Here is a 27645-nt window from a genome sequence, read left to right as displayed (position 1 = left end):
TCAGCTGAGAGACAGAGGCAGACTGACGACAGTAGTGGAGGTGGAGGGACTGGCAGGGTGGGAACCTGAGACTCAGTGGTCTAGGGGATGGGAAGGAAAAGGAAGTGTTCAGGTCGGCGCCCAGGTTCTGGCCTAGGTGTGCTGATGGCGCCATTCCCCAGGATCAGGAATACTGGGAAAGGGCTGGGTGTGGGGAAAAGACACTGGCTTCAGCTGTGTGCCTTTTGAGGCTGGGTGGCCTGAAACACATCCAGAGGGAGATATCAAGGAGGCTGCCTGGTGGCGTTCACAGGCAGGGAAGGCTCTCCCTGGCTAGAGACCCACAAAGGCTCCTCTCACTGTGTAAGTGCTTCACACTGAGGATTGCACCTGTAGAATCTAAATCAAATCACTGACACTCGTGGCCAAGGAGAAACCTTCACAGGTGTACACATCTTGGTCTGTTTTCACTTCTCATTGGAAGACAAATGACTTGTCCCAGTAGGTGGTTTTGCCTGGATTATACATTGAGCACACACCAGGCAATATGTTAACATAGTAACTTAATAGCAGAACTAGGGTGGGAGAGAAAGATGGAAGGAACTGTGGGGATACTGTAGCAGGTCTGGAGGGGTGAAGGGTTCATCAGGTAGAAATGGAGAACAAAGTTATAGAGGCAGCATGAGCAGATACACACACGCAAGTGAGACACTGGTATACAGGCTGGGCAGGTGAACAGCCCAATTTTATTGAACAAAAAGAGTACAGCATGGTGGGATGCTGATCAGAGACTAGGCTGGAGATAATGTGGGCTTACCATTGGAGTGGGGGCGTTTATAAGCACTAGGGAGCCATGGATACTTTCTGAGCAGAGGAGTGGAACTGACAGAACCCAGCCAGGGATGGAGTGCAGTGGGCGCGGGAAAGGGAGCATTGATGTTGCCACAGGGGGTTGGAGCCTGAGTGGGAGGTCAAACCTGCAAAGTCAGGAGGACGAGGTGGGACATGGGTGGGGAGAACGAAGCTGACACAGCATGTGAAAGCAGAACAAGGGAGAGCCTGAATTGAATAGGGGGGTCTCTTCCCAGACTGGTCCTTAGGGATGTGTTTTAAAGAATAGTCAAAATGACTCAGAATTAACCATCAGTGACTGGCATGTAAAGCAGGGTTTTTGACAACAGTATTTCTTTAGTTTAAATGTTCTCCCTAACCTAAAATAACCATCAGCTCTTTAATCCTCTTCTTCACCAATCGCAGCAAGGGATATTTTGGTCTGAATTCTCCATTTGCTGGGTTAGCCAAGTCTGAACTAAGGAGAACTGCAAAGAAATGAGCAGGAGGTGATGGATCTGCTCCTCTACAGTCCAGTCTGGGATAGAAGCCCTGGTCATAGGTTCTGATCTTGTAAACACCATGAGGCTCTGGGAGGTGAAATCTGGTGCCAGGACAGACAAGGCCGGCTAGACAAAGGAAAGACTTCAGGACATGTGGATGCCAGCCCTCAGCACCTAAGGAAAATACCCAAGCCCGAGAGGCAGTTTCAACCTCAACACAAATAGCAGCACATGAGAAAATAAAGTTCTGTCCACAGAATCACAGGCTGTGTTGCTGGAAGGGGTTTCTCTGCCCGCCACATCCTTGCTAGTTTGGGTTCCAGAATATGAATTGGATCAGGTCACATCACCACGTCCCCAACCCTCCTCTGACACTACATCTTACGCTCTGTGGGTAACACAGCCAGGACACAGGCCTCACTGCCTACCATTCCTATACCCACGGCAGACATCATTAAATGACCACCACACTTTCTGTTGGGCCTGGGTGCAGCCTCAGGATCTAACTTAGCACAGCCTTGCAGGCAGACATTACCAATCAACTACCGCCCTCAGGATGACAATCGTTTGCCTCCCATTGAACAGAGAGAGCCAGAATGCCTCAGCCTGTCTCTCTGCTGTCTTTTTCCACCTGTGTTTCCCATCACTACTTCTATGCTCTGGCTTCCCTCAACTGCTTGCCATTTCTAAACAGGCAAGTCTTTTTCTCACTCCTTGAGCCTTCGTCCATGTTGTGACTCAGCCTGGAATGCCCTCTGTGCAGACTATTAGAGGTTCCCCAGGATATGCTCTCCCACAACAATAAAGCTGTGTCTGGGCACAGAGCCGCCCAGCATAAAACACTGCCAGCCTCCCCTGCACCAGAAGGTAACCATGTACTAAGTGTTGGCCAATGAGATATGAGGGGAAGTGATGCATTTTTAATTATTTCCCCAAGTCTTGCCTTTAAGGGTTTGGGCGTATACTCCCCTGGGCCCCTTCCCTTTCACAAAGGCCATTTGATGGTGAGAACAAAGCAGTGCCAGGGTCCCAGAGACAGAAGCCACATGATGAAGACGGCAGGGTCAGTTTTCCAGCCTGGACCACCATCCCCTGGCCTGCCAGGGAAGAGTCATCCTCCTCTACCTCATTGAAGTCTCTGTATTTGGTGGGGGAGTGCGGGGAGGGTGTCCTTGGTTGTGGTGACAGCTGAGTTTGTACTCTAACTATGTGCCTTCCCACCTGCTTCTTGTTCTTTACAACCACCTTCTAGCGCCACCTCCTCAGTGAAGTCTTCCCAGAGCCCCAGGCTCCTCTGGGATCCCCCACACTTCGTGCACACCTCCTGTTGGCAGTCCTGAGCCACAGGATGGCCGTGGCCCCTCCCACCATCCTGGCTGAAGGCAACTTCCCTCTCCTCCATCCATCCCCTGGACCAGTGCTGGTGATGGCGTGAATGCCCAAACCCGATCATATCACCCACTTGCCCCTGCTCTTAAAGTGCAGACCTCTCAATCTGGTGGTCAACACGTGACTCTGACATACTCTGAGCCTTAGAGATGAGGCCCAGCCTGTGAAGTGATCTGATCCAGAGGCTCAGCTGGTCACAGCTCCCTCTGTGTGTGTGACCGCGGACTGTCCCACCCGCTGCCCGCCCCACCCAGCCCCAGAGTGGCGGGTCTCAAGTAGCTGCTTCCTTGCTGACTGGAGCCTACATTGTCCTGCTCTTGGTTTGTTACTGAGAACAGGGACATTGACTGGGGAGTTTGCCTGAGCTGCATATTCTTCTCAAGTGGCCTAGGAAGTCCCACGGCCTTTATATCTGTTCCTGAGACCCTCCTCCTGTCCCACTAGGCAATATGCTTTGCAAATGGCCCACACCTATTCCTCTGAACTTCTGGCCACTGTGACCTTTCTAATAAGGCTCGACCTCTGACATCCCGTCCCAGGCTGCAGGCCCATCACTCCCCGGGCAAACAGTACACACAGCCCAGAAGCAGGATGCGGCCAGATCTCAGCCAGTAGATGGCTATTTTGAGACAGGGAGGATCCTGGGAGGATGCTGGAGAGGTCAGAGTAGGAAGGGAAAGAGGTGGATTTTCTGCCCACGATTGTGTGTCCCAAGCCCTCTCTGGATGCCGCCCAGGGGCCCGAGGCTGCCACAAGGAAGAACACACCCACCACAGGGCTCCAACCTCGGTCTGGCTGGCCACAGAGGCAAACTGAGGGCAGGCACAGGTCTGGGGCTCCAAATCCTGTGGCCGGAGTGGGCAGAAGGAGTGTGTGCTTGTCTGTTGCATCCTAACAGCAAGTGATTTCAGCATCAGGCAAGACACCGAGTGGTTTCGGAGCAGAGAAGATGTCAGAAACCAACCCGAGGTCAGATGGAGAACACCAGAGAGAATCTAATCATCCAGGAATGATAACTGATAATGATTTATTGAATATTCATTGAGCATCTACTACATGTAGAGCACAATATTAGACACTGGCAAAAAAAAAAAAGTGAATAATGTTTTACCTTGTACATGACACTTGACAATTATGTAGGTCCTCTTCTGCAAGTATCAGGAGACTAAAAGTGGTTCATAAAGTGGTTTATAAACTCTGACCCTAAGGAAATAGTCAGAGATGCATGATTCAGGTACAAAGATGAGAGCGGTATTCCACTGACTATGGGACTCGCAGACATTTCAGAATGCCAGAACTCCATTGTGCCAGCTTCCAGTGTTCTGGGGAAGGTCATCTGTCAACGTCAGGTGTTCAATACTGTGCCAGGCACAGCCTGGCTGCCCAGTGAGGGGCAGGGGCAGTAACAAGTATTACTCAGCACAGGTTAGCCACATGGCCCAGGTGTGCGTGCAGAGGAGCCTCAGGTGGGGCAGAGGGGACAGCTCTAGGGACCGAGTGGGACCCAGCCTGTCCTAGGAGATGCGTTGTATTCTGTAGTTCTGCTGTCTGAGACACCTCTAAGCAGCCCTCACATCCTTCTCTACTGACTTTCAAAAAAGCTGGGAACACACATTATCCTCCTTCTGATTTTGCCTCAGTTCAGGGCCTTTAAATGCCCCTGGTGTTGCCCATCTGGATCTGATCTGTACTTTGGGCCAAATTGCCCTCTAGGGACTTTTCCGACACCCCTTTGCAGGTGTCCCTGCTCACTCTCCTCCCATCCCCTGGCCAAATCAGTCCCTGCTGGGGACCCTTCCCACAAGGACCTGCATAAGCCCTTCCTCATCCCCAGAATCCCTGAGCCACTCATGCTACTTCACGGCTTTCTCCTCACCAGCCAAGAGCTGAAGCAGTGCTCTTCTAGATTCTTCCTCCCTCCCGTGGCATCCCTTCCTAGCTCCCAGCTTCCCGGGACCACCTGAGCTGGATTCTCCCAAGCACAGGAGGGATCCCTCTTGGTTAGGTCCCCACTTTGATGGTAGGCAGGGAAAGGATACAGCCGAGCCTCTTTCTGCCTGTAAATGTGCCTCTGACACCAGGACACAGTGTTTAATAAGGATTTCAGTGATCTTTAAAGTGTGAGAGGAATTGAGCAGAAAAAAATACTAGTAGTGCTAACTAGGAATCAGGAAAGTGCTAAGTACTCTCCATGGAACTCTCTGAACCTCTGCTACATGCCTGCAAGGTGAGTATTACCCACATTTCTCAGAGAAGACCATCGGGGCAGAGAGAGGTTAATAACTCCCTTGAAGATCACACAGCTGGTAAATGTCAGAGCTGGAATCCAAACCTCTATGTTCCCTGGCTCCAAATCTCCTGCCTGTCACCAGCTTTATGTACTTCAAGCAAGAACAATTGCAACTGACCAGGAATTATGAGGACAACAGACACTGTGATGAAATCTGGGCTGCCTCAGAAACCCCGATGCACACAGTCGCTCTGCCCAGGCCCCATCAACACAGCCTCACCTTCATCTCATCTCATTAATCTTGGCATTCTCTTCCCAAAAGCTAACCCAGATCCCAGTGCTCAATCTCCGGGGCCCCAAGGGGGGGGGGAGGAGCTTCCCAGGGCTCCTGGACACCCTTTTAATTAACCCAGATGACCCTCTTCTGACTGAGGCCAGCTGAAACCCGTCACGGTCTCACCAGCTCCCGTGCCACCTGAACTGTAACTCCCAGCTGTGACTCAGCCCACTCACCCGCCAACAAATGCGGTCCCTCCATTTCCCACAAGCTCAGCATCTGCTGGCCGCTTCTCCCTGGCTTGGGGACCCTGAGTGCTGGCTCCTCAGCCCCTGTGTCCAGCGGAGAGCCCGCCAGAGCACCCAAGGAGTGTCCTGCTACAGCGGGCATCCAGGGGCCTGACTCTGAGCCAGCAGAGACCTGCAGCAGGCTGAACCCTCCGCAGTTCCTTGAAAGTGTTACCTGCCTCACACACCCTTGTTTGGAGCTTCCTCCCTCACCCCCACAGGGGTGCTGCCCATTCCAGCTACTCATGGGGATAATGAAACTTGCCCATCTGTCATTCTCGTAGCTTAACAACAATGGTGAGCAGCCTGGAAAAGTCTTCACGGACCACGACTTGGAATCCACATTAGATTGGTTAGCTTGATCACGCCATATCACCCAGCAACCTCAACCTTGTTGGTGAGTGTGTGTGTGTGTGTGTGTGTGTGTGTGTGTGTGTGTAGCCTAGACACCAGATAGTGAACACACAGCCCCCTAAGCAATCTAGGTGGGACAGGCAAAGTTTTTCAATCATGGAGTAATTCATTCACTTGGGAATAAGTACTTCTGAACCGATTCTATTGGGGGCAGGCGGCACAGTGGTAAATCAGAGGAGCCAGATCCCTTTCTCAGGGGCTTCTTTCAACTCTGTGTGACATTGCCCAATTTGCCATTTGCATTGTCAGATATGATCTCACAGCCTGGTGTGCACAGTATCTGGCCCATAGAAGAGTTGAGGAACAAGTGAAAGCTTGAATAAGTAAATGAATGATGGATGGGGAGCGGGAGCCAATCAATGGGAACATGGAAGGCGAACATCACAGACTGTCATTCCCATCTTCCAAATGAAAAGCGGCGCTCTGAACAGAGTGTGGCCTGGCCACTGAGAGGGCCTCTGGTGTGTATCCCTGTCCTTGTCACCCCTGCAAAGGGCTCCTTACCTGGCGGGCAGTGGCATCCTGGGGATGTCTTCGGGGTCTCCCGGCGCCTCCGTGAGTGGAGCTTCCATTTCTGCACAAGGAAACAGAGAAGAGGGGTCACTGGGGGTCGTAAATGCCAAGCCCTGGAAAGCAACTAAGGATTGAGGGCAGGGTAGGGGGCTATTGAGGGGGATGGGGGCGGGATCTGATGGGGCACTGATCCAGGATCAAACCCTGGCCACCGGGCGTCTGGGTAATAAGAAGCAGATGGAGGAGTCCCATCTCAGTCACCTCGGGGTCTGATGTCTTTGGAGAGCTCTGAAGAAAATTAACTTGAGCACAAGACCCTATAAAGCAGTTTGGCCTTCCTGCACCCGACATTCATGAGCACAACGACCTGCTCTTCTCAGCTCTCTGCTAATTGTTTCCTGTCTAGTTCTGAGTGTCTATGCATCCCGGGGGCAGGGACAGCGACCTCTGTTCTTCTGGTGTCACTCACAGAGCCAGACACAGGCAGGACCAATGTCCCTCCATCAGACCCCTCCCTCACCAGCTTCCTTACCCTTCAGCTAATCTGGAAGGCACCAAAGATGCGGCAACAAGCAGACTGAGATGCCTGCCCAAGGAGCTGCCATTTCCGTGGAGATGAATGGACGACACATACACAGCTGCCAGTACAGACACCTGGAAAGGGCAGGTGCTGAGCACCCCCATCCTCGCCACCACCAACGGAGGGAGTTGGAGGGGAAGTCAGAGGTTAACAGGTATGCTCTGGGGCCAGACTGCTGGTCTCCTGGCTTTTCTCAGACCCTGAACTGTTAACAGTTCCAACCTCTTAGGTTAATGACAGATCAAAGAGGTTGGTGCATAGAAAGAAAGGTGCCTGATCCCCAAGAGGCATCAATAAGTGTTAGCTGTGATTACACTTTCATGGCAAATAGAAGGGGAAGAAGTGGAGGCAGTGACAGATTTTATTTTCTTGGGCTCCAGAATCGCTGTGGATGGTGACTGCAGCCATGAAATTAAAAGACACTTGCTCCTTGGAAGCAATGCTATGACAAACCTAGACAGCATATTAAAAAGCAGAGAAATAATTTTGCTGGCAAAGGTCTGTATAGTCAAAGCTATGGTTTTTCCAGTAGTCATGTGGACCATAAAGACGGCTGTGTGCTGAAAAATTGATGCTTTTGAACTGTGGTGTTAGAGAAGACTCTTGAGAGTCCCTTGGACAGCAAGGAGATCAAACCAGTCAATCCTAAAGAAAAACAACCCTGAATATTCATTGGAAGGACTGATGCTGAAGCTGGAACTCCGATACTTTGGTCACCTGATGTGAAGCGCCAACTCACTAGAAAAGACCCTGATGTTGGGAAAGACTGAAGGCAAAAGGAGAAGGGGGTGGCAGAGGATGAGATGTTTAGATATCATCACCAACTCAAAGGACATGAATTTGAGCAAACTCAGGGTAATAGTACAGGACAGGAGGGCTACAATCCACAGGGTCGCAAAGAGTCAGACACGACTTAGCAACTGAACAGAAACGATAATTACATTCCTTTTATAGGTAAGGGACCTGGGCTCAGAGAGGAGGCTAACCTGGTCAAAACCATGGTGGAGGAAGGCTGAGATCTGGACTCCTTTCTCTGAAGCTAGGACTGCAGTTAGAAGCCAGTAGCCCCAGAGTCAAATTGGCCCCTAGATATATTTTATTTGGCTCCAAAGTGATTTTTCTCCCCAATGAATTTGTCACTAATCTTTTGAAGAGGCTGATTTCACATGAAAGTCTGTGTTTCTAACTTCTTTTGAACATACTGGAAGATCTAGCCACACGGGGCCTGTATCGCACGGCTGGCTGTGACTGACTGCCCCGTGCACTCTGGTCCCCACTCCAACGTGCTGACCAGCTACGATGCCAGCTGGCTCCTCACAAGCGTTTCCCCAGCACTTGCCTCCTCACGGTTGTGTAGTCCTGCCACTCAGGGTGAGGGCAAAGGAAGCCACCTGCAAGGTGTCGTAGGATTTGGTGTCACCTCTAGTTTGGCAGTAGAGACAGAAGGTCAGGAAATCTTCACGAGGATTCCCGTCAAACTAATGTCGGCTGAGCCCCTGCTGAGTACTGGCGCTGAGCTGGGTGCTTTCACACAGGGAATCACATCTAGTTTTCATAATCAAACTCGGCGTGCATGCTAAGTGGCTTCAGTCGTGTCAGACTTGCCACACTATGGAATGTAGCCTGCCAGGCTCCTCTGTCCATGGGATTCTCCAGGCAGGAACACTGGCCTGGGTTGCCATGCCCTTCTCCAGGGGATTTTCCCAACTCAGGGATCAAACCTAGGTCTTCTGAGCCACCAGGGAAGCCAAATAGTGACCTCATTTCTTGATGAAGGAAAGTAGGTTCAGAGAGACTGAGTGACTTGAACTTGGACCGGTATGTGGTGGATATGGGATGAGAACTCAGGCCTTTTGATGCAAAGTCTACTCCACGCTGATGTATACAAATTCCCCTGGCAGAGGGAGCTCAGCAACCGTGTGTGTGTGTGTGTGTGTGTGTGTGTGTGTGTCTGTGTGCGTGCGCGCGCGTGCGTGCTGGGGTAGAGACAGATATGCCGTGTTGAAGGGGAGGGCAGAAGAGGACAGGAGGTCAAAGCACATAGGAGGAGGAAGGGAGGAACAGCCCTAAGGGGAGCCCCTCACTCAGAGAGGGAGGCTGGCACACAGATACTGGGTAGATGAACACTGAGGTGGGCACAGGGTGGCCCCTGGGCAAATCGAGGACATCCCAGAATGAGGTCTGGCAGAAGGCCCTTTGATGAACAGCTCTGAACCCAGCTCCCTAGCACCACTTTCCAGGAAGGGACTGTGCATACCCACTTCCACATCCCTTCCCACCAACAGCCTGTAGGCTCTCCAAGGGGCTTATCTGTGGCTGTGAGTGGCAACAGTGGGTATGTGACCCAAGTCTGTTAAATGAAGGAGCTGGTCAACGGCTAAGAAGTCATTGACCGAGTGGGCAGCATTTTGGCTGTAGGTTGCAACCATTAGGGCTTCACTCATTCAATAACTGAAGATGCCAAGCACAGTTTGGACCCTGGAGATGGAGCATGCAGCCCAAGGTGGACAGGAGCCCTGCCCTCCTGGGTTCACCTTCCAGTGAAGGAGACAATAAGCAGAGAAACAGATGAATATATAACCCAGGCAGTGATAAGTGCTATAGAGAAAAGTAAACCAGGGTAAGGAGACAGAGAGTGACAGAAGGTGGTGTTGTAAACTCAGGGGTCAGAGAAGTTCTCTTTGTGCAGGGCACGTTTAGGCAGAGAGAACTGACTGAAGTAAGGAAATGAGTCAGGGAGAGATCTGGAGGAAGTGTGTTCCAGGCAGAAGGAACAGCAGAAGCCAAGGCTCAGAGACAGGGCTGCATGTGGAGTCTTCAAGGAAGAGGGGAAGGGACAGTGTGGCAGGAGTGACTCGGGCAAGGAAGGAAGGATAAGAACGTGGTGGGAAAAGCAGATCATTGGGGTGCTGGCAAAGGCACTGAAATTTAGAAGGACACAGATTTGTGACATTTCCACAGCTTCTTGACAGCCATAACACTCCAGAGCTAGTACAGACGCTGCGGTCAGCCATCTGGCTCCCACGGTCAGGCTCATCCTTAGCTGTGGAGTATGGTGGCTGCTGACAGCTCAGCCCCTCGCTAGGAACTGCTCTCAGCTGAAGGAGCTGCCTTGACCAGGGTCATATCCATGCCCCGCAGCAAGGCAGGCCACAAACAGCCCCATTTAATAATAAAGGAAACTGAGACTCAGAGAGGGAAGGGGAATTGCTTTGAACAGGTAAGTCACAGAGGGATTAAATTCTAGGTCCTCCACCTTCAAGTTCAATGTTGTAGTGGTGTGGCTGTTTAGTCACAAAGTCATGTTGGACTCTTTGTGACCCCATGGACTAGTCCACCAGCCGCCTCGGTCTATGGAATTCCCAGGCAAGAATACTGGAGTGGGTTGCTATTTCCTTCTCCAGGGGGTCTTCCTGACCCAGGGATCAAATCTGTGTCTCTTACGTCTACCTGCATTGGCAAGAAGATTCTTTACTGCTGAGCTAACCAGGGAAGCCAGGGTCAATACTTTGGTTCAGTTCATCCTGTATATGTGGCTACTGCTCCTTAGTCGCTTCAGTCGTGTCTGACTCTGTGTGACCCTATGGACTGCAGCCCGCCAGGCTCCTCTGTCCATGGGATTCTCCAGGCAAGAGTACTGGAGTGTGCTGCCGTGCCCTCCTTCAGGGGATCTTCCCAAACGAGGGATCGAAGCTGGGTCTCCTTCATTGCAGGCAGACTCTTTACCACTGAACCACCAGGGAAGCCCAGGCTCAATACTTTGGTTCAATTCACCCTGTATATATGGAGCTCCTCCTAATTGTGAGACTACAAAACAGAGAACAAGACAGTCCTCATCAACGAAGGAGTTTGAACTTTATGTGGGAGACATGTGTTGAGGAGCGTCCAGCTGGTTGCAGACTTTGAGAGCTGAGTGGGTGATGGGGGTTCTGTGCCCAGGTAAGGGTTTGGCCCAAAGCAGCCAACCAAGGGTCTGAAGCAGAGGAAGCACGTGGTCGAATCTGGCTGGTCCAAGGGCCCTCCAGTAGCATGTTGAGAAAGACCAGGACAGTGAGAAGGTTGGAGGCTGAGGTTCCTCTCTGGAGGCTGTCAGCACGCATCCAACAGAGAGACACTAGGGGTCCCGTTTACGGTCTGGCAGCTTGATAGAGAGTGGCAGATGAAAGGAAGTGGGTACACAGGGGAAAGAATGGACAGGGCACAGGATGAACTTGGTGTGGGGTAGGGTCTGGGCTCAGCAATCGTTTTCTGTGAAGGGCCAGTTAGTAAATATCTGAGGCTGTGTAAGCCATACGACCTCTGAACCACTCAGCTCTACTGTGTAGGTGCAAAGCAACATAAGCATGGCCATGTTCCCATAAAAGCGGATTTACTGAAACAGCCTTCCAGTGGGATCCAGGGCTTGTTTGCTTACCCCTGATACAGTCTTTATGCAAGCATGCTGTTCTTCCTCCCACCATAAAAAAAGAAAAGAAATGAAAAATCCTCATGGAGTCTACTTAGCTCTTTTCCTAGAAAAACTCCCTGATGGAAGGTATCTTCCCTGCTCTCCCCTGGACCACTCCTACCAGGCTCTTAGCCTCTTTCCTGGCTTGATCTCCATGAGGCCTTTCTGTAATAGGTTTGCTAGCCTTCCTCCTTGTTTTATTTTCTCCTTCCAGTTTTGTTGTCATTGTCGTTGTCTTATTTAGCTTATTGCTTCCCCTTTCCTTAGAAGGCAAGCTATACAAGGACACGCATATTTTGATCTACTTCATTCATTGTTATTAACATAGTCTCAGTGCCTACAACATGGCCCGGCACATGGTAGGTGCTCAGTAAATACGTGTTGCCCAGGAGATCTCGTGCAGTTCTAGATTTCTGGTCTGTCTTGTGAATGGGAGGATGGCTGCCCCTTTGAGGTGGGCATGTGCTATCCAGACCACCACAGGACCCTACCGCTGGCTAGTCTCACTGCCTTAGGCCACTAGCCTGGCCCCCCTAGGCATCTGAGTTTGAGACCCTTGGTTTGAAATCCCCACGCTGAGGCTCTGGGGCAGGTGTAAACCTTTCGGAGTCCCTGGGGTGGACCCCCAGCTGCCCTGGACAGAGCAGCCTTCCTGCTTCACCCCTGTTGGCAGCCAGGGCCTCCTGGAATGCCCCACATGGCCAGAGCTGAAATACCACCTGCCTGATCATTGCAGCTATTAAAATGCCTGTATCAGTATCAAAGGGAAAATGCCAAGTGGCCACTCACTCTCCCCAGAGAATGCAGCTCCGGTCTGGCCTGGGGTTTAGGGCCCATTCCCTCCCTGAGCCCAGCCCCAGCGCTCTTAAAGGGCTCAGGCTCAGCTGGGCCTCTGTAATACGTGGGTGGGTCCACGTCGTGGTGTGAGGGAGGGAGCCCAGAGCAGAGGCCAGGTGAGCTCCGACTTCCATAATAGTCGTGACCTTGAGCCTGGCACCTCCCCTCCCAGAGAATCTGCAAAATGGGGCTATTAGCTGCAGGCCAGGAGACCCACGTTTGATCCCTGGGTCAGGGAGATCTCTTGGAGAAGGGAATGCCAACCTACTCCAGTACTCTTGCCTGGAAAATCCCACGGACAGAGGAGCCTGGTGGGCTACAGTCCACAGGGTCGCAAAGAGTTGGACATGACCGAGCAACAGTAACCTCTCAAGTGTTGCTATGGGAAGTGCCTTGGAAACCAAGAAGTACTTACCAGGTGGACTTATTAAATAGGAGTAATATTAATATTAATAGTTATCCGTATTGAGCTATATATACCAGGCACTATGCTAAGTGCTTTAGCATTTAATAATTAATTTTTGATATTAGTGTATGACTCCTATGAAAACCCACCTGCCCTTGGAGGCTACAGTGGGATCCTATTTGGTGTTAGCGCATGCCCCGCTGCCCCGCCCACCCCCCACCCCCCTCCCCCCCTCCCACTGAAACATCACTGTCTGTGGGGCATGTGGTGCTGATACAGGCTGGAGCTACCTTTGGGAGTGTTAGGACCTTGGGGTCTAGTCCCAGCATTCCCACTAACTGTGAAGCAAGAGGTGTTACCCCTCTGGGCTTTGGTTTCCTCGTCCATAGAACAGGAATACTATTAGACATCACTGGACCACACAGAACCGCTGGAGGGATAAGATGAGATGAGACTAGAAAATCAAAAGAGGGCTTTAGATGTGTGGAAGGGTGAGCACCGGCTATGCCAGCCTGTTTTTCTCAGTGACCAGATGAAGGCCACTTCTCTCTTGAGCTGATGCCAGGCCTGCCTCCTCCCACCTGCCACAGTGAGGCTGGCCTGGCCTCATGTACTGCTGCCGACACGTGGTCCTACCCCTCCACCTCCTGGGAAACTCAGACCCCTTCTTCCTACAAGGTGGAGGGTGAGTGAGGGACCTGTCTGCCGCCCTGCCTTTTGACCACAAAAGCAAGAAGTTGAAAGAAGGATTTGCCCACTGAAATGACCAAGCTGGGCAAAGTTCTGTGCCAGCGTCTGATTACAATGCCTGGCACAGAGTGTGTGCTCCAGCCCAGCTGCTGGAGTGTTCTCCTTACCCCATGCCATAGCTGCTATGGGGCTGGTGTCCTGCTGGAGACTTGAGGTGGCCGTTTGAGGGCAGGGCCTGGTCCAGTGTCACTGATCCACACTTGAAACAAACTACTTACTTTTAGGCCTGCACCCCCCACCCCAGATCCATCCCTGTGGTCCCACGTGGGCTCTGGCCTTGGCATGGGGGGAATTCAGATAGAAAAGAGGGCAGGGGAGGGCAATCCAAGGAGAAGCAAAGGCTGGATCCCAGAGAAGGCAGGAGATGGACAGAGGGATTTGTTAAGGGGACGGGCCCGCGTGTGGCTGCCTGCCCCTGAGCGCAGGCAGCTCAGTGGGATGAAATCAAAGTAGAGGAAACCGAGACACTCAGCCTACACCCACACAAACTGGACTCGCCCTGTCTGCTCTGGGAGACTGTGTGCTGGAGGCCAGGAGCGGGTGCCCCAGGGCAGTCTGAGAAACTGTCTTCTTCCTTCCTCCCCCATTCTCTTTGTGCAAGGGACTTGGCATCTGATCACAGACTCCCAGGGCCACGAAACAGGGGACTCTCTAGATGCCATGAGCTGCTGCTGCCTCCCCATTTCACCAGAATTACAGAGAGATATTGCTTCAGGCTCTGCAGGCCAGAAAACTCAGGGACAGAGGTGCACGCCCCGGTGTGAACTTTCCAGCCTTCGTATGAGAAAGTTCTTCCAGCTCAGCTGAGACTCTGCTGCAGCCTCAGGAGACAGGAAACAGGATGGGCGCTGGGTTAGCACGAGGCCTAGGCCCTCCAGTTTCGGGGGGCCTGAGGTCATCCCTGCATTCAGTGCAGGATGAAGCAGGGTCCCCCACAGTAGAGTGGGGAGGGGCTGGAGGCAAGAGTGCTGGGATGGAGATCAGAGCCTCTCCCCCACTTTCCCTCTCACGAGTGGGTATCGAGCATCTCTGTTTGCAGAGCCACGCAACATGCTGTGGCCCCACGTGTGAGCAGGGCAGACATGGAGGCTGCCCTCATGGGGCTTACTCTCTAGGGAGGGGCACCACACATCAGCGTGAAGCAGCCCCTGTCATCAGAGCTCTGGCAGGAGGGGTGAGTGTCGAGAGCCAGTCCGGGGGCACTGACTCGGCTGGTGCATCAAGGGAAAGTGACAGCTGAGCTGACATCTGAGGATGCACAGCCACCTGCCAGGGGAGGGGCCCAGGTATGGGGGAAACGGGCAAGATCTGATATAATAAGATGCTTCTCAGAAACCAGGCAGCAGTCTTATACATATTAACTCACTCAGCACTCACAGAAACCCACCCACGAACGAGGAAACTGAGACAGAGACAGGTGAATTAACTAGCACACGGCCAAGAACAGTAGAGGCAACATCTGAACATGGCTCTGTGCCCCTGACCCTCTCCTTGTGCCTGTCCTAAGTGGGTGGGCGTGTGGGGAGACTGACTCTTTTCAGGAGATTGCAACATCTATTCCTGGAGTGCCAGGCACTGCTCAAAGCACTTGTTTTAACTTTCTTTAATCCTAGAAACAACACACATAAGAGGGCGATACTCTTACTATCCTTAACCCCATTTTATAGAGATACAAGCCAAAGCACAGAGAAGTTAATCAACTTGCCCAAGGTCACACAGCCAATAATTAGCAGAGTTGGGCTTGAATCCAGAAATCTGGGTCCAGAATCTGTTCTCTTAGCCATGACCACATACAGCCATTTGGCTGGACCCTAAGAGAAGGTGAACCATGAGGCTACAGAGGGTGGCAAGGGCCTCCCCTCAAGAATCACAGTAAGAAGCAATATGAAGTCACTAAAGGGCTGTAATCAGAGAACTGGGGTGATCATATTTAGAATTTTTGAAAGACTATCCTGGCTGCCATGCAGATGATGAAGGGGGCAGGGCAGAGTGAAGAGGGGCAGATGAGTGGGGTCTCCTGCCATGGCCTGGGAGAGCCAAGGGGGGCTTGGGTGGCTCGAGGCAGGCAGGACACACAGAAGAGGATGACTCTGTGGGAGGCTGAGAAAGTTCAGTCCGTCCTGGAGTCAGGACGTGCAGTGCTGGGTGTGCAGGGGTGGACATCCTGCTAGCTTAGAGACACTGAATTTGAGGTGCTTTCAAGACATGCTGGAGGAGTGGGATGGCAGGTGTAGGATGGATCTGGAGCTCTGAGGAGATGAAGAACACATACAACATTACAGCCCGAGCTGTCTAATCCTGGAGCAGCCAGCTGCATAAGGTAGTGATCTCCCCATTACTGGGGGTGTGTAAGTCTGAGAACCAGGGATGTTTTGGGAACTCATTCCAGCACATGACTCCTTTCCTTCTAACACTGATTCCATGAGTAGGGAGATGCTGGAGGTGGCAGGACCACCCTCACTTCTCATGTCACTTCTCAAGTCTCCCCCTCCCCAGCTCCCAGGGAAGTCACTTAGTCTGTTTCTGGGAGAACCCCAGCTGACGCCCCTTTAACCAGCCCCCTTTCTTCACCCCTGTTCCCAGAGGTCACGCTTCCTGTCCTGCCTCACAGGCCACCTTGTCAGAACAGGATCTGATGCAGAAAACCTCCAAGTGGTGGCTGAAGAGGCACCTTCACAGGGCCTCTGTAGTGTACATGAGACTGCAGGTGTAAAGTCCTGAGGATGGCAGAGCCCCACGTCCTGCGACAGCCTTTGTGGGGAAGATGTGTCCTCCAGGGGCAGTAGGGCCTCCCTGGCTGAACTTAAAAAACAGGTAGGAATGAGCAGCCTGGCAGGGGGCAGGGTGGACCAGAGCTGCCGGTAGCAGCTTATGAGCTGAGCTAAGGAAAGGCAGAGATTTCGCTTTGGACCATGGGCATCGGGGAGGCCAGGGAAGGTGGGGATGAGGGAAAGGTGAAGAAAGGGGGCTGAGGAGGCCCAGTCCATGTAGATTCCAGCCATGTTGGGGTTTTGGGAAAACCCACAATAGCCTCCAGGAGAGGAGACAGGGGTCCAGCGTCTCCCGGAAAGGCTGTGCCCAGCCTCTCAGGCGGGCAGTTCTGCCCCTTTGTGCTTCGCTTACCCTCCCCCTTTGAAGCACTGGAGGAGTCTTCGCTGCCAACAGTCACATCCCCGCCCTTTGGGGCACAAAGAGATTTTGCAGGGAGGCCAGCACCCCAGGAGGAGGTCTGTAGATAGGAGACGGGAGTGCCCACTTGAGGCTGCTGCTGGAGCCTGCCCGCCAAGCAGACAACATGTGGAAGAGCCATGCCCCAGCCTCCTCCGGCCCTCCCAGTCCCTCTCTGCACCTGGGCCTCAGTTTCCCTTGGAGGAGCTCGCTGACTTTCTTTCCAGTTTACTGAGGACTCAATAAGACTGCTTCTGGGAGGGGAAGAATCCAACCAAAAGAGGTGGGAGAAGCATTCCTAAGGCTTCTCCTGTAACCACCTTTCTTCTGGATGGATGACAAACTCTCAGCTGATTTTATTCTTTGAAAAACTAAGACCAGGAAGCTTCCCTGGTGGTTTGGTGACTGAGAACACACTTCTCAGTGCCGGGGACACAGGTTCCATTCCTGATCGGGAACTGAGATCCCACTGCTAAGATGCTGCAGGACAACTAAGCCTGTGTGCCTCAAAACAGAGCCTCTGCAGCCAATGGGGGAAAAAAAAAAATATATATATATATATATATATGTAAACCAAGGATGCTAGTGGTAAAGAACTTGCCTGCCAATGAAGGAGATTTAAGAGACACTGGTTTGATCCCTGGGTGGGGACGACCCCCTGGAGGAAGACACGGCAACTCACTCCAGTATTCTTGCCTGGAGGATCCCATGGACAGAGGAGCCTGGTGGGCTACAGTCCATGGGGTTGCAAGGAGTCAGACACGACTGAAGTGACTTAGCATGGACACACAAGACCAAACCAAAACCCAGCACCCTGCTCCAAAAACAATTAACCCCAATGCTTCCCCTTCTTTAACCCTCCCATACTTTCAAACCATGCAGTGCGTGGTAGGACTATTACTGAATCTCACTGTGACCCTCATGACTGCCACTATCAGCCCCTGAAGCACTGCTCTGGACTCAGGCAAGGGGCCCTGGGTAAACTGCACAGGGTGATCCTGGCTCAGGGGAACAGATACAGTTTCTGTCTCTTTTGATAAAAATGAAGTACAATTTTGAACACACCAAAATGGTTAGTTAAAAGAAATATTTATAAAAATAAGTGCAATGTTTGCTGCAGAGCAACTTGGGAGGGACTGTCAACTGTGGAGCTCGTTAGACAACCCACTGCCAGATCCTGCCCACGGGGATCCACATCAGGGTTGAGGGAAGAGGGGTCAGCCCTGGTATATTTTAAAGTCCTGCAGGTACTATTATGCAGCTGACTCATCACCAGTCCAGGGGTAGGCCTTTGAGGGTGTGCAGACATGAGAGGAAGGGAGAGTCACTTTTAAAAGTTAAGTTTCTAGAGGACTTTTATCCTTATTTTGCCCCAAAAGAAAACACTCAAGAAACTGCAGAGGCAGTCAGATAGATGCACATTATACAGGAAGGCAGCCCGGCAGAAGAGGGAGAAAAATAAGCAAGGGCAGGGTGATACAGCAGGGCTGAGATTGGGACTTGTGCAGAATCTTCTTCCTGAACGACTCTGCTCTGCCTGGGGATGACTCCCAGATTTGGGGCTAAGCTTCCTTAGAGGACAATTCAGTGTCCAAAGGACAAGACCCAGCCCCTCCCACCTGGAAGCCCAAACATTCTGGAAGCCAAGGCTGGACTGGGACTTTCCTAAGGGTCCTCATCACCAAGACTTGATGTAAGCCTCGGTGCCATTCTTAAAACAAAGATGGTAATGTGAGCTGACATCAAGTCAGCTCGGTCAATGCCACCTCTGTGACAAACCAAACTGAACAGTCCCTGAGCCTGGCCTCTGTGACCTGCCTCAGCTGACTTAGTGGTACTTTATACAGATCGTCTATGCGTGGCTCTGAATGCCAGCTCTGGGGCCAGACTACCTGGGTTTCAGGCTCTGCTACTTCCTCGCAGCAGTGTGACCTTGGGAAAGTAAAGCGACTTCTCTGGGCCTCCACATTCTTCTCTGTAAGAAGCGAGTAGTAAAAATATAACCACTTCATAGGATTACTGTGAGAATTAATTAATAGATGTGGTCTTTTCCAAAGAGTTGGCTCTCTGCATAGAACAAGTTGCTCTGCCGCAAACATTGCACTTATTTTTATCAAGTTGAACTAACCATTTTGGTGTGTTCAAAATTGTACTTCATTTTTATCAAAAATTCTATTTACACTTTTAAAAAGTTGTGGACATGAGGCAGCCTCATTTTGTCTCCACCAGTGATGAGTGAGGCTGTAATGGTTCCAGTTGTTATTATCTGAATCCTGCAACAACACTATTAAGAGGATGTTGTGCCCATTTTTCAGGTTGGGGCACTGAGACTCAGGTCATACAACTAGGTAATGGCAGAGGAGAGATGCTCCCAGCTGCTCTGTCCAGGTGAGGACACATCACACTGAGCCATCACCACTATCAGCTGGGACCTGGGGTGCAGCTCTGACTCAGGAGGAGTTCCTCAATTCAGCCTCTACTGACTGTTGCAAAACACCAACTCCAGGGCACACCCCCTGAGCAAATGCTGGGCAGATAGCTGGTCTGGGTTGGGGGAGTGAGTGGAAGATAGCTGACTTCTGAGATGGCTTCACTGGCCTCTGGCAGTGGGACCTTAAATCAGCAGCTAATTGGTGAGGGCTGCCTACTCTGTGCAAAGCCTCGGGCTAGCCTCAGTGAAGGACCGGAGACCAGCAGCTCTTGCCCCTGCCCATTGGGTTGTATGTGATCAAACGGAGAGATAAGATGTTGAAAGGCAGTGGAGAGGAGGGCTCACTGCACAATGTGTCTGAAGCTAAGCCATGGTTGGCAACAGATTTTATCTTGTGCATTGACTCTAGTAGACTGGGAGTGGCCACCTGGAGAGCTGTGTTGAGAAGGATTCTGAAACCTAGGTAGGCTCAATGGGCATGTGTTGAGTGATAAGTAATGCCTGCTGTGGTTCTGGGGTAAGAGAAGTCAGCACGTGCCCTATTTTCCTTCTCTGAGTTAGATACTTGGCATGGCCAGGCAGTTCTTCAGGAAGTCATCGGGGAAGGGCCATTTTGGGTCAGGGTGTTTTGGGAAGACTTTCCAGAGGCATGGGGGCAAGTCTGGAATAAGAGGAAAAGGCATCTCTCTGAGAGTGTCAAGTTGTGAGACTACACATAAGGCAGACGGCCTTTTGTTTCAGATGTTTTGACTTTTTCCCACCATCTTCCTATGAGGGCTGGGAGTCCTCAGTGTGGTTTGGAGCTATTTGCTAGTTTTAAGGCTTTCAGAGAAGTTATGAAACTTTAACAACTCTCCCTAGTTTTATCTCTAGTAAATATTGCTCTGTATTTTTAAAAAATTAGAGTCAGGAAATAGTTCTTTGGCTTTTTTTCCTTAAGCTATGCTGCACAGCTTGCAGGATCTTAGTTTCCCAACCAGGGATTGAACCCAGGTCCTTGGCAGTAAAAGCACTGAGTCCTAACCACTGGACTGCCAGGGAATTCCCCAATAGCTCTTTGTCTTGAATGCCAACTCTTGCTATCGGGGTAGTGGTTTCCTGTGTTGAAGAGGATTCTAAGGCTGTATGTAAGCTCAGTGAGAAAGTGTGTGGCAAGTGATTAATAATGTCTGCTGAGGGCCAAGAAGTGGAGACTGAAGCACACATTTGCCTTGTCTTGGCCACCACCTGGCCAGACAAATACTATTGTTCAGAAAGGAGAAGGTGTGGTGTGGAAGAGAGATGCCTGCTGGAGACGGAGGTCCTACCTCCAGGTTCATCTGATGCCTAGTGTGAAGCTTTGGACCTGTTTTCTCATCAGTAGAGTGAGGGGACTAGACTTCAGGGTCTCTAAGGGTCTTTCCTCTATTAAAACTCACTCATTTACTCACAGCATGAAAAGAGGGGTAGTTTTAAGACTGACTCAGGGGAGCGCTGGCTGCATCTGAGGACACCTGGATCTAAGGTCTGTCCATTAACTGAGGTCCAGGCACCTGGGATGCTCATAGGACACTACACAGGTCTCACCACACACACATTCTCTGTTTAAGAGCCTGCTCCTGCCCCATCTCAGTGCTTCATTCCCAAAGGACCCCATCCAGAGCCCCAGTCTCTCAGCCACTGCTTTGATCTCTCCTCCAAATGCCCCTGGAAAGAGTTCAGTAAGGGGCTCCTGTACACACTCTATAAATGTGAGGCTTTCCTCTTGTAAGGGTTGTTATTATTATTTTTAGGGATGAAAGAGTCTGCCTGGGGTTCCTCGGCATTTTAGCCTGGAAATTTCAACCACTTCCTCTCCCAGGGGATTCTTGGAGAGGAAAATGCCATCAATACCCAAAGGACTGAAGCAGAGATAGTGGGATGGAGGTACAGTGATATCAGTCTTCTCATCTGTAAAATGGGGTAATGAGCATATCAATCCTTAGGGAAGTCATGAGGATTGAAAGAGATAATGTGCATGGCCCTGGCCATTGTACATACCCTATAAACACAAGACCCTCCAATCAGAGTTGCTGTTACTCTTATGGTTGGGGAAGGGGAATCAGCCTGGCCTCCCTCAGCATTCACCTTGAAGGTGGCTGACATTCCCTTGCTACCCCTCAGCCTGTAAAATGGATTTGGCAAGTTTGAATTCCACCCTCTTCTCTGTCATCGCACACTGTCTGCCCAGCCCTAGGTGACATCTGATTTCCTCCATTTGGGACATTCCATTTTTTTTTTTTCTCACAGCAAGCAAATCAACTAACTGCAGCTGGAGTGCTCATCAAGGGTCCCAGACCGGGAGAGAGGCGCTGATGGGGGAAGAGCTGGAGCTGCGGTCTGGAAGCCACACTCCCAACTCCCCTGAGCGGGCGCCCGCCCCCACACTCCTCTCCTGGCCTCGACCCACCCCCCTCCCAGTAGCTCAGATCACTCAGATCGAAGCCTCTGCTCACATCTGCCCTTGACTCCCCTCACTCCAGGCTTCTCTGCTGTGGAGTCCCCTCAGCCTGGCCTTCCCTCTTCCTCCTGTCTCCCAGACACGCCTCCACCCCCAGCATGCTAATTTCCCCACTGGGATGGGTGGTGAGCATGTGCCCCTGGACCTCTGCTTCCAGGCCATTGCCCAGGCTCTGTGCTTCCCCAGCACGGCCCTGCCCATGGCCCTTCCTCCATCCTCCAGGGAGTGACCCAGGCTCACTGGCTCTAGAATGGATTGCCTTTGTCTGCCCCGTGCTCCGGGGAGCTCTCCAGAAGCACTTGTGACCTGATGTGGTGATACCTTTTAGTGCAATGTTCCATCTGCCATCTCCTGAGAGCCCCACAGCAGCCCCAAGAGGAAGGCAGGGCCAGGGCTTCACGAAAAGGGATATGAGGTGAGGGCGTGTGTCGTGGTTTGCCTGAGGTCACACGCCTGGCAAGGCCCAGCTGGAATCCTGGCACACGGGGTGCCTTTGGGCCCTCGTGGGCAGGAATCCTCTGCATACCCATTTCACAGACTCATTCCACAGCAAAACCATGCCCCTGTCCTCACCTGGGAGTTTCCACTGGACCCAGTTCTCACCTTTCTCCTCACTCTGCTCTTTGTTCTGACCTGGGAGAACAGACCACGGAGAGAGGAAAGGGTGGAGGAGAGGAAAGCGTGGAGTTGCTCCTGAACACCTTTGCTGGCCCAGACGCTGCCTGCTTCGGGCATAGCATCATCCCATGGATCTTTATGCGGTGACGCCCACGTTCTGAGGCTGCTCGGGTATCTATTGAGCAGTTATATGAAAGGTGGCTTACTGTGACTGGGGAACTACATTTTAGATTTTATTTAATTTTAATTAACTTCAGTCTACTGAGTCACATGTGACTAGTGCTTACTATACGGGACAGTGCAGCCTTGAGAGAGTCCCTTCCAGAGCCACTGGCCTGCAGGCCCCTCCAGGAGACGGCTCCTGAGGTCATCGCCATATAGACCAGGTCACCTGCCCCCTCTCCCACAGGACCTCTCTCTCTCTCTGTCCCAACGCCCTCTGGTACTGACCTCAGGTCCCACCACTGACGCTGCCATTTCCATTCGTTCCTCTCTGTCTCCACAAGTGCCCCGGGCCTGGTCACTGTCCTCTCTGGTCCATACTAACCTCCTATTTTGCGTCCCTGCTCTATCTGGCTCTTCATTTCATTCTGTGTACATTACTGCCTTCCTCAAGACCCCTCCATGGCTCCCCATTGCGCTTACAAAGATCAAAGTGTCCCTAAGGCCCCTCTTGACCTCGGCTACCTGTCTCTCTCTCTGGTTTTCAGCTTCCAGAAACTGTTCCTTTTGCCCCATCCTCATCCCCATTTGCCTGGAAACCTCCTAGTCACCCTGTAAGTCTTCACTTGAAAAATCACTCTCCCAGGGAACCACTGCTATCAGGAGCCCTAGACCTTCTCTGCTTCCATTCTCATAGCATTTTCCACATGATGTGGTCACTGTCCACTCCCTTCTCTGTGTCCTATTTGCCTGTAAGCTTGAGAGGGCAGAAATGTGCCCCCTGCCCCACAACGCCTGACTCACAGCTGGCTCTCAGGTTCACTTTCAGAATAAATGCATGAGGGTGGACAATGGAAGGTGGCAGACAGCCTGGGGAGAGCACTGGGGGCGGAGTCCCTGGAAGCTTCCTCTAGTTCAGGATCTCGCCACGTGACCCTGGGAAATCTACTGCCCCACTCTGAGCCTTGGTTCCCCCATCTGTAACATGGGGGCCTGACAGCCAGTAGGAGTTTAGACAGGAGGGCTCAGCCTGGCAGATAATAACACTGTCAGCCCCAAGGTCCTGAGAGCTTGAGACTTGGCCTAGCTAAGCCTTAAGCAGAGGAAGCCAGGATTGAGGAAAGGGCAGGGGCACGCCCTGGCCAGCAGGAGGGGCCAGGAAGGGGAGACGATGGAGAGAGGAACTGAGCAGCACACTCAGGGTCAGATGTTTGTCCCTCAGCAGCCAGGACCCCGGGGATACCGGAGGCAGCCTTCACGTCCCAACACCCTCCCTACCACGCAGCAGTTTTCCCTCTGCACTGCCAACCAGCCAGCACAGGCTGTCTGCCGGCACTGCGGAGTCCACCGGCTTCCCCCCAGAGTCCCAGAGGACCGTGGGTGGCTTGATGGAGCCCTCCGGCTTCCCTGGGGCCCGGCAGGGCGTGGGAATGAGCTGACGGCAGCAGTCACGGGTGCACCTCTGGCATCAGTAAACTTGCTCTGCTCTGGCCCTCTGACCTCACTCTCCGTGATTGCCCCGGAGGGCTGGTTCAGCAAGTGCCAGCCTTTGCCTGGTAGAGGCACCGAGAAGAGCCTGGCTGTAGGGTACTGGGGCATCGTGCCAGTATGACCGCGGCACCACTGCAGTTAGAGCTGGGCTCTCCCGTTGACCATCAGCACCACCACTGTGATGGCAGAGTGGAGCTCAGAGGGGTCAGGGTGTTTGCCTCAGGTGGCACAGCTTCTAAGTAGCAGAGTGGGAATAAAAGCCAGGCTTGCTGGGCTCTACCTCCTACTCTTCATTGTTTAACACACCACCTCCTACTAAGTAACATATGCACCCCCAGTTCTTCCCCTCAGAAACTGTCCATGGTCAGTCCGTTCCAGGAGTTCTTCCCAGACGGCCGTGGCCTTTATCTGTGGACCCTCCGCTCATACAAGGCCCTGGGTCCCCTGAGCTGTCCACATCCTCAGACGTCACCTGGCCTCATGGTCTCCTGGCCAGTCGCTAGTCGGGTGGCACCCCTGAGACTGTGTGTCCCTACTTTCTGTGGACTGTGGGTCTCTTCATGACTCTCAGGATTGTCCTGGCTAACAGACACTAGTGGCTTCTAACACACTGAGGTTCAAGGATATTTTGGGAATGGGAGATAGCTCGGCATCCTTTTCCCGGAAAGACACACAGACACAAAACGTTGGGGACCATTCCAGGGGACCAGGGACCACAAATACAGCTTCAGAACAAGACCGTAAGGGCTTATTTGTGCCCAAGAACAGCAGAACCGAAACAACCAACACCTGGTCCCTAGCGGTCTGGGCAGAGGCCAGCCCATCACCCTCTGCAAGGACTGCTCCCTGTCCCCCTCAGCCCCTGGGATAACTCACTCCTCTCTCTTCCCAACAGAATATGGCAATAAAAGGCAGCACTGATCGTCGAGGGATGGATGGGGAGGGCTGCGGGGGCCCAGCAAGCCTCGGCCCGGGGCCACCGGGCTCAAGTCCCGCCGCGTGGGCGCTGGGCGGCTCTCACACCGCCCTGGCGCGGAGCCGGGAGGGAGAAATGGACCTGGCCGCCTTTGCGCGCCTCCGCGCCTAGCCTTCCTCCACCTGCCCCGCGCGCTCAGGGCGCTCCCGGAGTGGAGCGCCTGCTCTAGGCGGGAGCGGAGGGCTCCGGCGCTAGCCGCCCAGGTCCTCCTGCCCACTGGCAGGGCAGCGTCCGTCCCTGGCCCCATCCCTCCCGCAAACAACTGGGGCGAGGCCAGGGCGCACCGCGCGGCGGAGAGAGCCCACGGGCACTGGCTGGTCCAAAGTTTGGAGGCTGCGCGAGGGGGCGCCGCGGGGAGGGAATAAAAGGCAGCAACAAAGAGCACAGACCTCATCCAGCAGTTGGTTGACTCGTCCCAAAATAGCCGGCTCCATTTGCTGCTCCCCACGCTCCGCTTCCAGGCGCAGCACCCGGGCCTGCAGCTCGACCGTCCGAAAGTGGGCGAGCAGGCTGAGCGCCAGCGAGCAGAGAGCCAGCGCCAGCAGCCCGCACGACCCAGGGCTCGGCAGCCGAGCGCAGCGCTCCGTCGGCGCCACCGCCAGCGCCACTGTCCCGGGCGCGCCCAGCTCCCCAGGGCCGCGGGCACCGGCGGCTGTCGCTTTGCCGGAGCGCTCCGCTACCATCCCCTCGCGTCTTGAGAACCAATAAATAAATAAATAGAATAAATAAAGGCGAGAGCCGCTGCCCCAAAGTGCGATCTCAAGCTCCGGGGCAGTGGGGGAAAAGGCTTGTGTTGCTGGATAAACGTCCCTTTCCTTTGCTCTCGGCAAAGAGGATGGAAAAAATAGCAGCTGGGGGTGGGGGGACCGGGGGGAGCAAAACAAAAAAAATACAACCAGCAGTAATCGGGGGGTACACCCAGGTGAAAAAAAAAAGTTGCTTCGAAGAACGTTCCAAGTCCAGGAAAGTTAGGGAAATCTGGCCGGCTCTCCTTTCTGCCCCGTCTTTCCCTTCAAGTATCTGCAGTCCGGAGTTGGTTCAGCACTGTCTGTCCTTCCTCGTGTTTCCCGTCGCCCGGGCGAGCCAGTTTCAGTCCCGGGGCGAAGGGGTGCACATGGAGGGCCCCATGGGCAGAGGTGGGTCGTGGCCGCTGCCGAGGAGAGCTGGGGCCGATTCCGGCGCCTCTGTAACTTGACACACGAGCTGCGGCTGCACGGATCGGATGAGCAATCCGTGCTACTTCCCAAACTAATCTCTCCCGCCCCCCTCCCTTCTCCTCCTCCCCTCTCCTCCTCCACCTCCTGCGGGGCCGACGGCTTGGATTTGTTTATTTATGCAAACTCGCCCGGGGTGGGGGGCGTGGTGTGCAGGACTCGCTGCCCCAACCCACCGGCCACGGGAGCCCCTCTCCGGCGCTCCCGGTCCGCTTTGAAGTGACACTTGGAATTATTTATGGGCAGGAAGGGGGTGTGGAGTGGAGCTGGGGCTTGCTTCTCCCCCTTTCTCCCAATCCACACGGAGGGTCCTCTTTGCCTTCCTGCTAAGTCAAGGGTCCAGGCATCACTCTGCTTTCTGACAAGTCAGCACAGCCAGTCTTTGTGATCCTCCAAGGAACCCAGTTGAGTTACTGTCAGGGATCTAGATGGATGTCTATCTCCTGAGCAGGACTGTCTGATTCCCTTCAGCTGCTGCTGAGCACCCCCTGTCATGTCTCATCCGCTCTCTTCCTCCCCAGACTCCACTCAGCACCTCCAGCTGCCCCACAGCCTTTGGTGGGGCTCACTTCACCAATCACAGCTTTACTCTGGGGTGAAAGGTCAACCCTCTGGGGTGGGGGGTGGGGCAGCAGAACTGGTGCCCTTGTCTCTCTTTCAGGACCAGGTACAGGTGAATACAAACTGAGCAGACGGTTATTTCAGGGTATCCAATATACCAGTCCATCGTCCCACCTGCCGGTTCTGACCCCTCCTCTTCTTGTCTGCTGTGGGTCTGAGACTCATTCCAGCCCTCCGCTGTCAGACCAGCCTGCCCCAACCATTGCAGCCATTAAAGGTGAGCCGTTCTCTCCTTGGCTCCCTTCCGCTATCATTTCCTGTGGTCCAGTAGAGAAAGCTGCCTGAAGGCCATTTTGTAGTTTCCTTTCTTCTCTTGTCACCTCTCCCATTTTAAGTAGCATTTGTATCCCAAAGAGACTTTATCTCCTTGCACCTCTTGACATTTCTGCGAATGAGGAGGTGGCAATGAGGAGGTGGCGGGATTGAGTTTATGGAGAAAGCTTGCTTCCCAGGAACATCGAGAAGGGATGGGGGGATAGAAAACTGGTTCCTGAAATGTAAAACAGAGGTGGGTAGTGGATATGGTGACAGGAGCATTTCTGTGATTCAATTTTAGAATAACAGGGTTGCCAACTGTACATTTTATATATTGACCTGATCAATACTAACATATAATCCAGTATCATGGCACACCTCAAAGTGTGGCAGGTGTATTTAATAGAGCAACACAGTATTAAAGTACTTACATCATAAATAATAAATGTTATAACATTGCCTGCCAGGTCAGTTAGCCACTAGGGAGGACTACAGAGATAGAAAGTGATGCCGCAGATAGAAAGTGATGCTGAAGAAAGGACTGGTGGCCAGGAGCTCTGGGTCCGTTCCAGCTCTAGCATGTCCTTAATATGGGATATGGGGTAAGTGTGCCTGTTTCCTTACCCTGTGATGGATGTCTCAATTGGGCTGTTCAGAATAAACCCCGAGAGAACACAGTAGTGTTAGTGACCACCAGGGGGCGCTAGAGAATTTCTGCACTAAGAGATACACGCCAGGGGAAATTGCAACCCCACTCCAGTGTTCTTGCCTGAAGAATCCCAGGGAC

At 52.7% G+C, this 27645-nt stretch overlaps 1 protein-coding gene across 1 annotated transcript in view; it reads right to left on the bottom strand.

The window, feature by feature from the left end:
• LOC136157225 (collagen alpha-1(XIII) chain-like) overlaps positions 1-26000 on the bottom strand; it is a 52186-nt gene extending 26186 nt beyond the window's left edge. The window contains exons 1-2 of the mRNA XM_065919205.1: positions 25158-26000; positions 6415-6484 (exon numbers count right to left, since the gene is read on the bottom strand). Of these exons, the coding sequence (XP_065775277.1) occupies positions 6415-6484; positions 25158-25451 (364 nt within the window). The 5' untranslated portion in view covers positions 25452-26000. The remainder of the gene's footprint in view (positions 1-6414; positions 6485-25157) is intronic.
• Positions 26001-27645: the final 1645 nt, after the last annotated feature.

This window comes from Muntiacus reevesi, chromosome 2, assembly GCF_963930625.1.
Source record: "Muntiacus reevesi chromosome 2, mMunRee1.1, whole genome shotgun sequence".
Classification (NCBI taxonomy): Eukaryota; Metazoa; Chordata; class Mammalia; order Artiodactyla; family Cervidae; genus Muntiacus; species Muntiacus reevesi.
The sequence above is the reverse complement of the archived record's forward strand: the minus strand, read 5'-3'. Positions and strand labels throughout refer to the sequence as shown.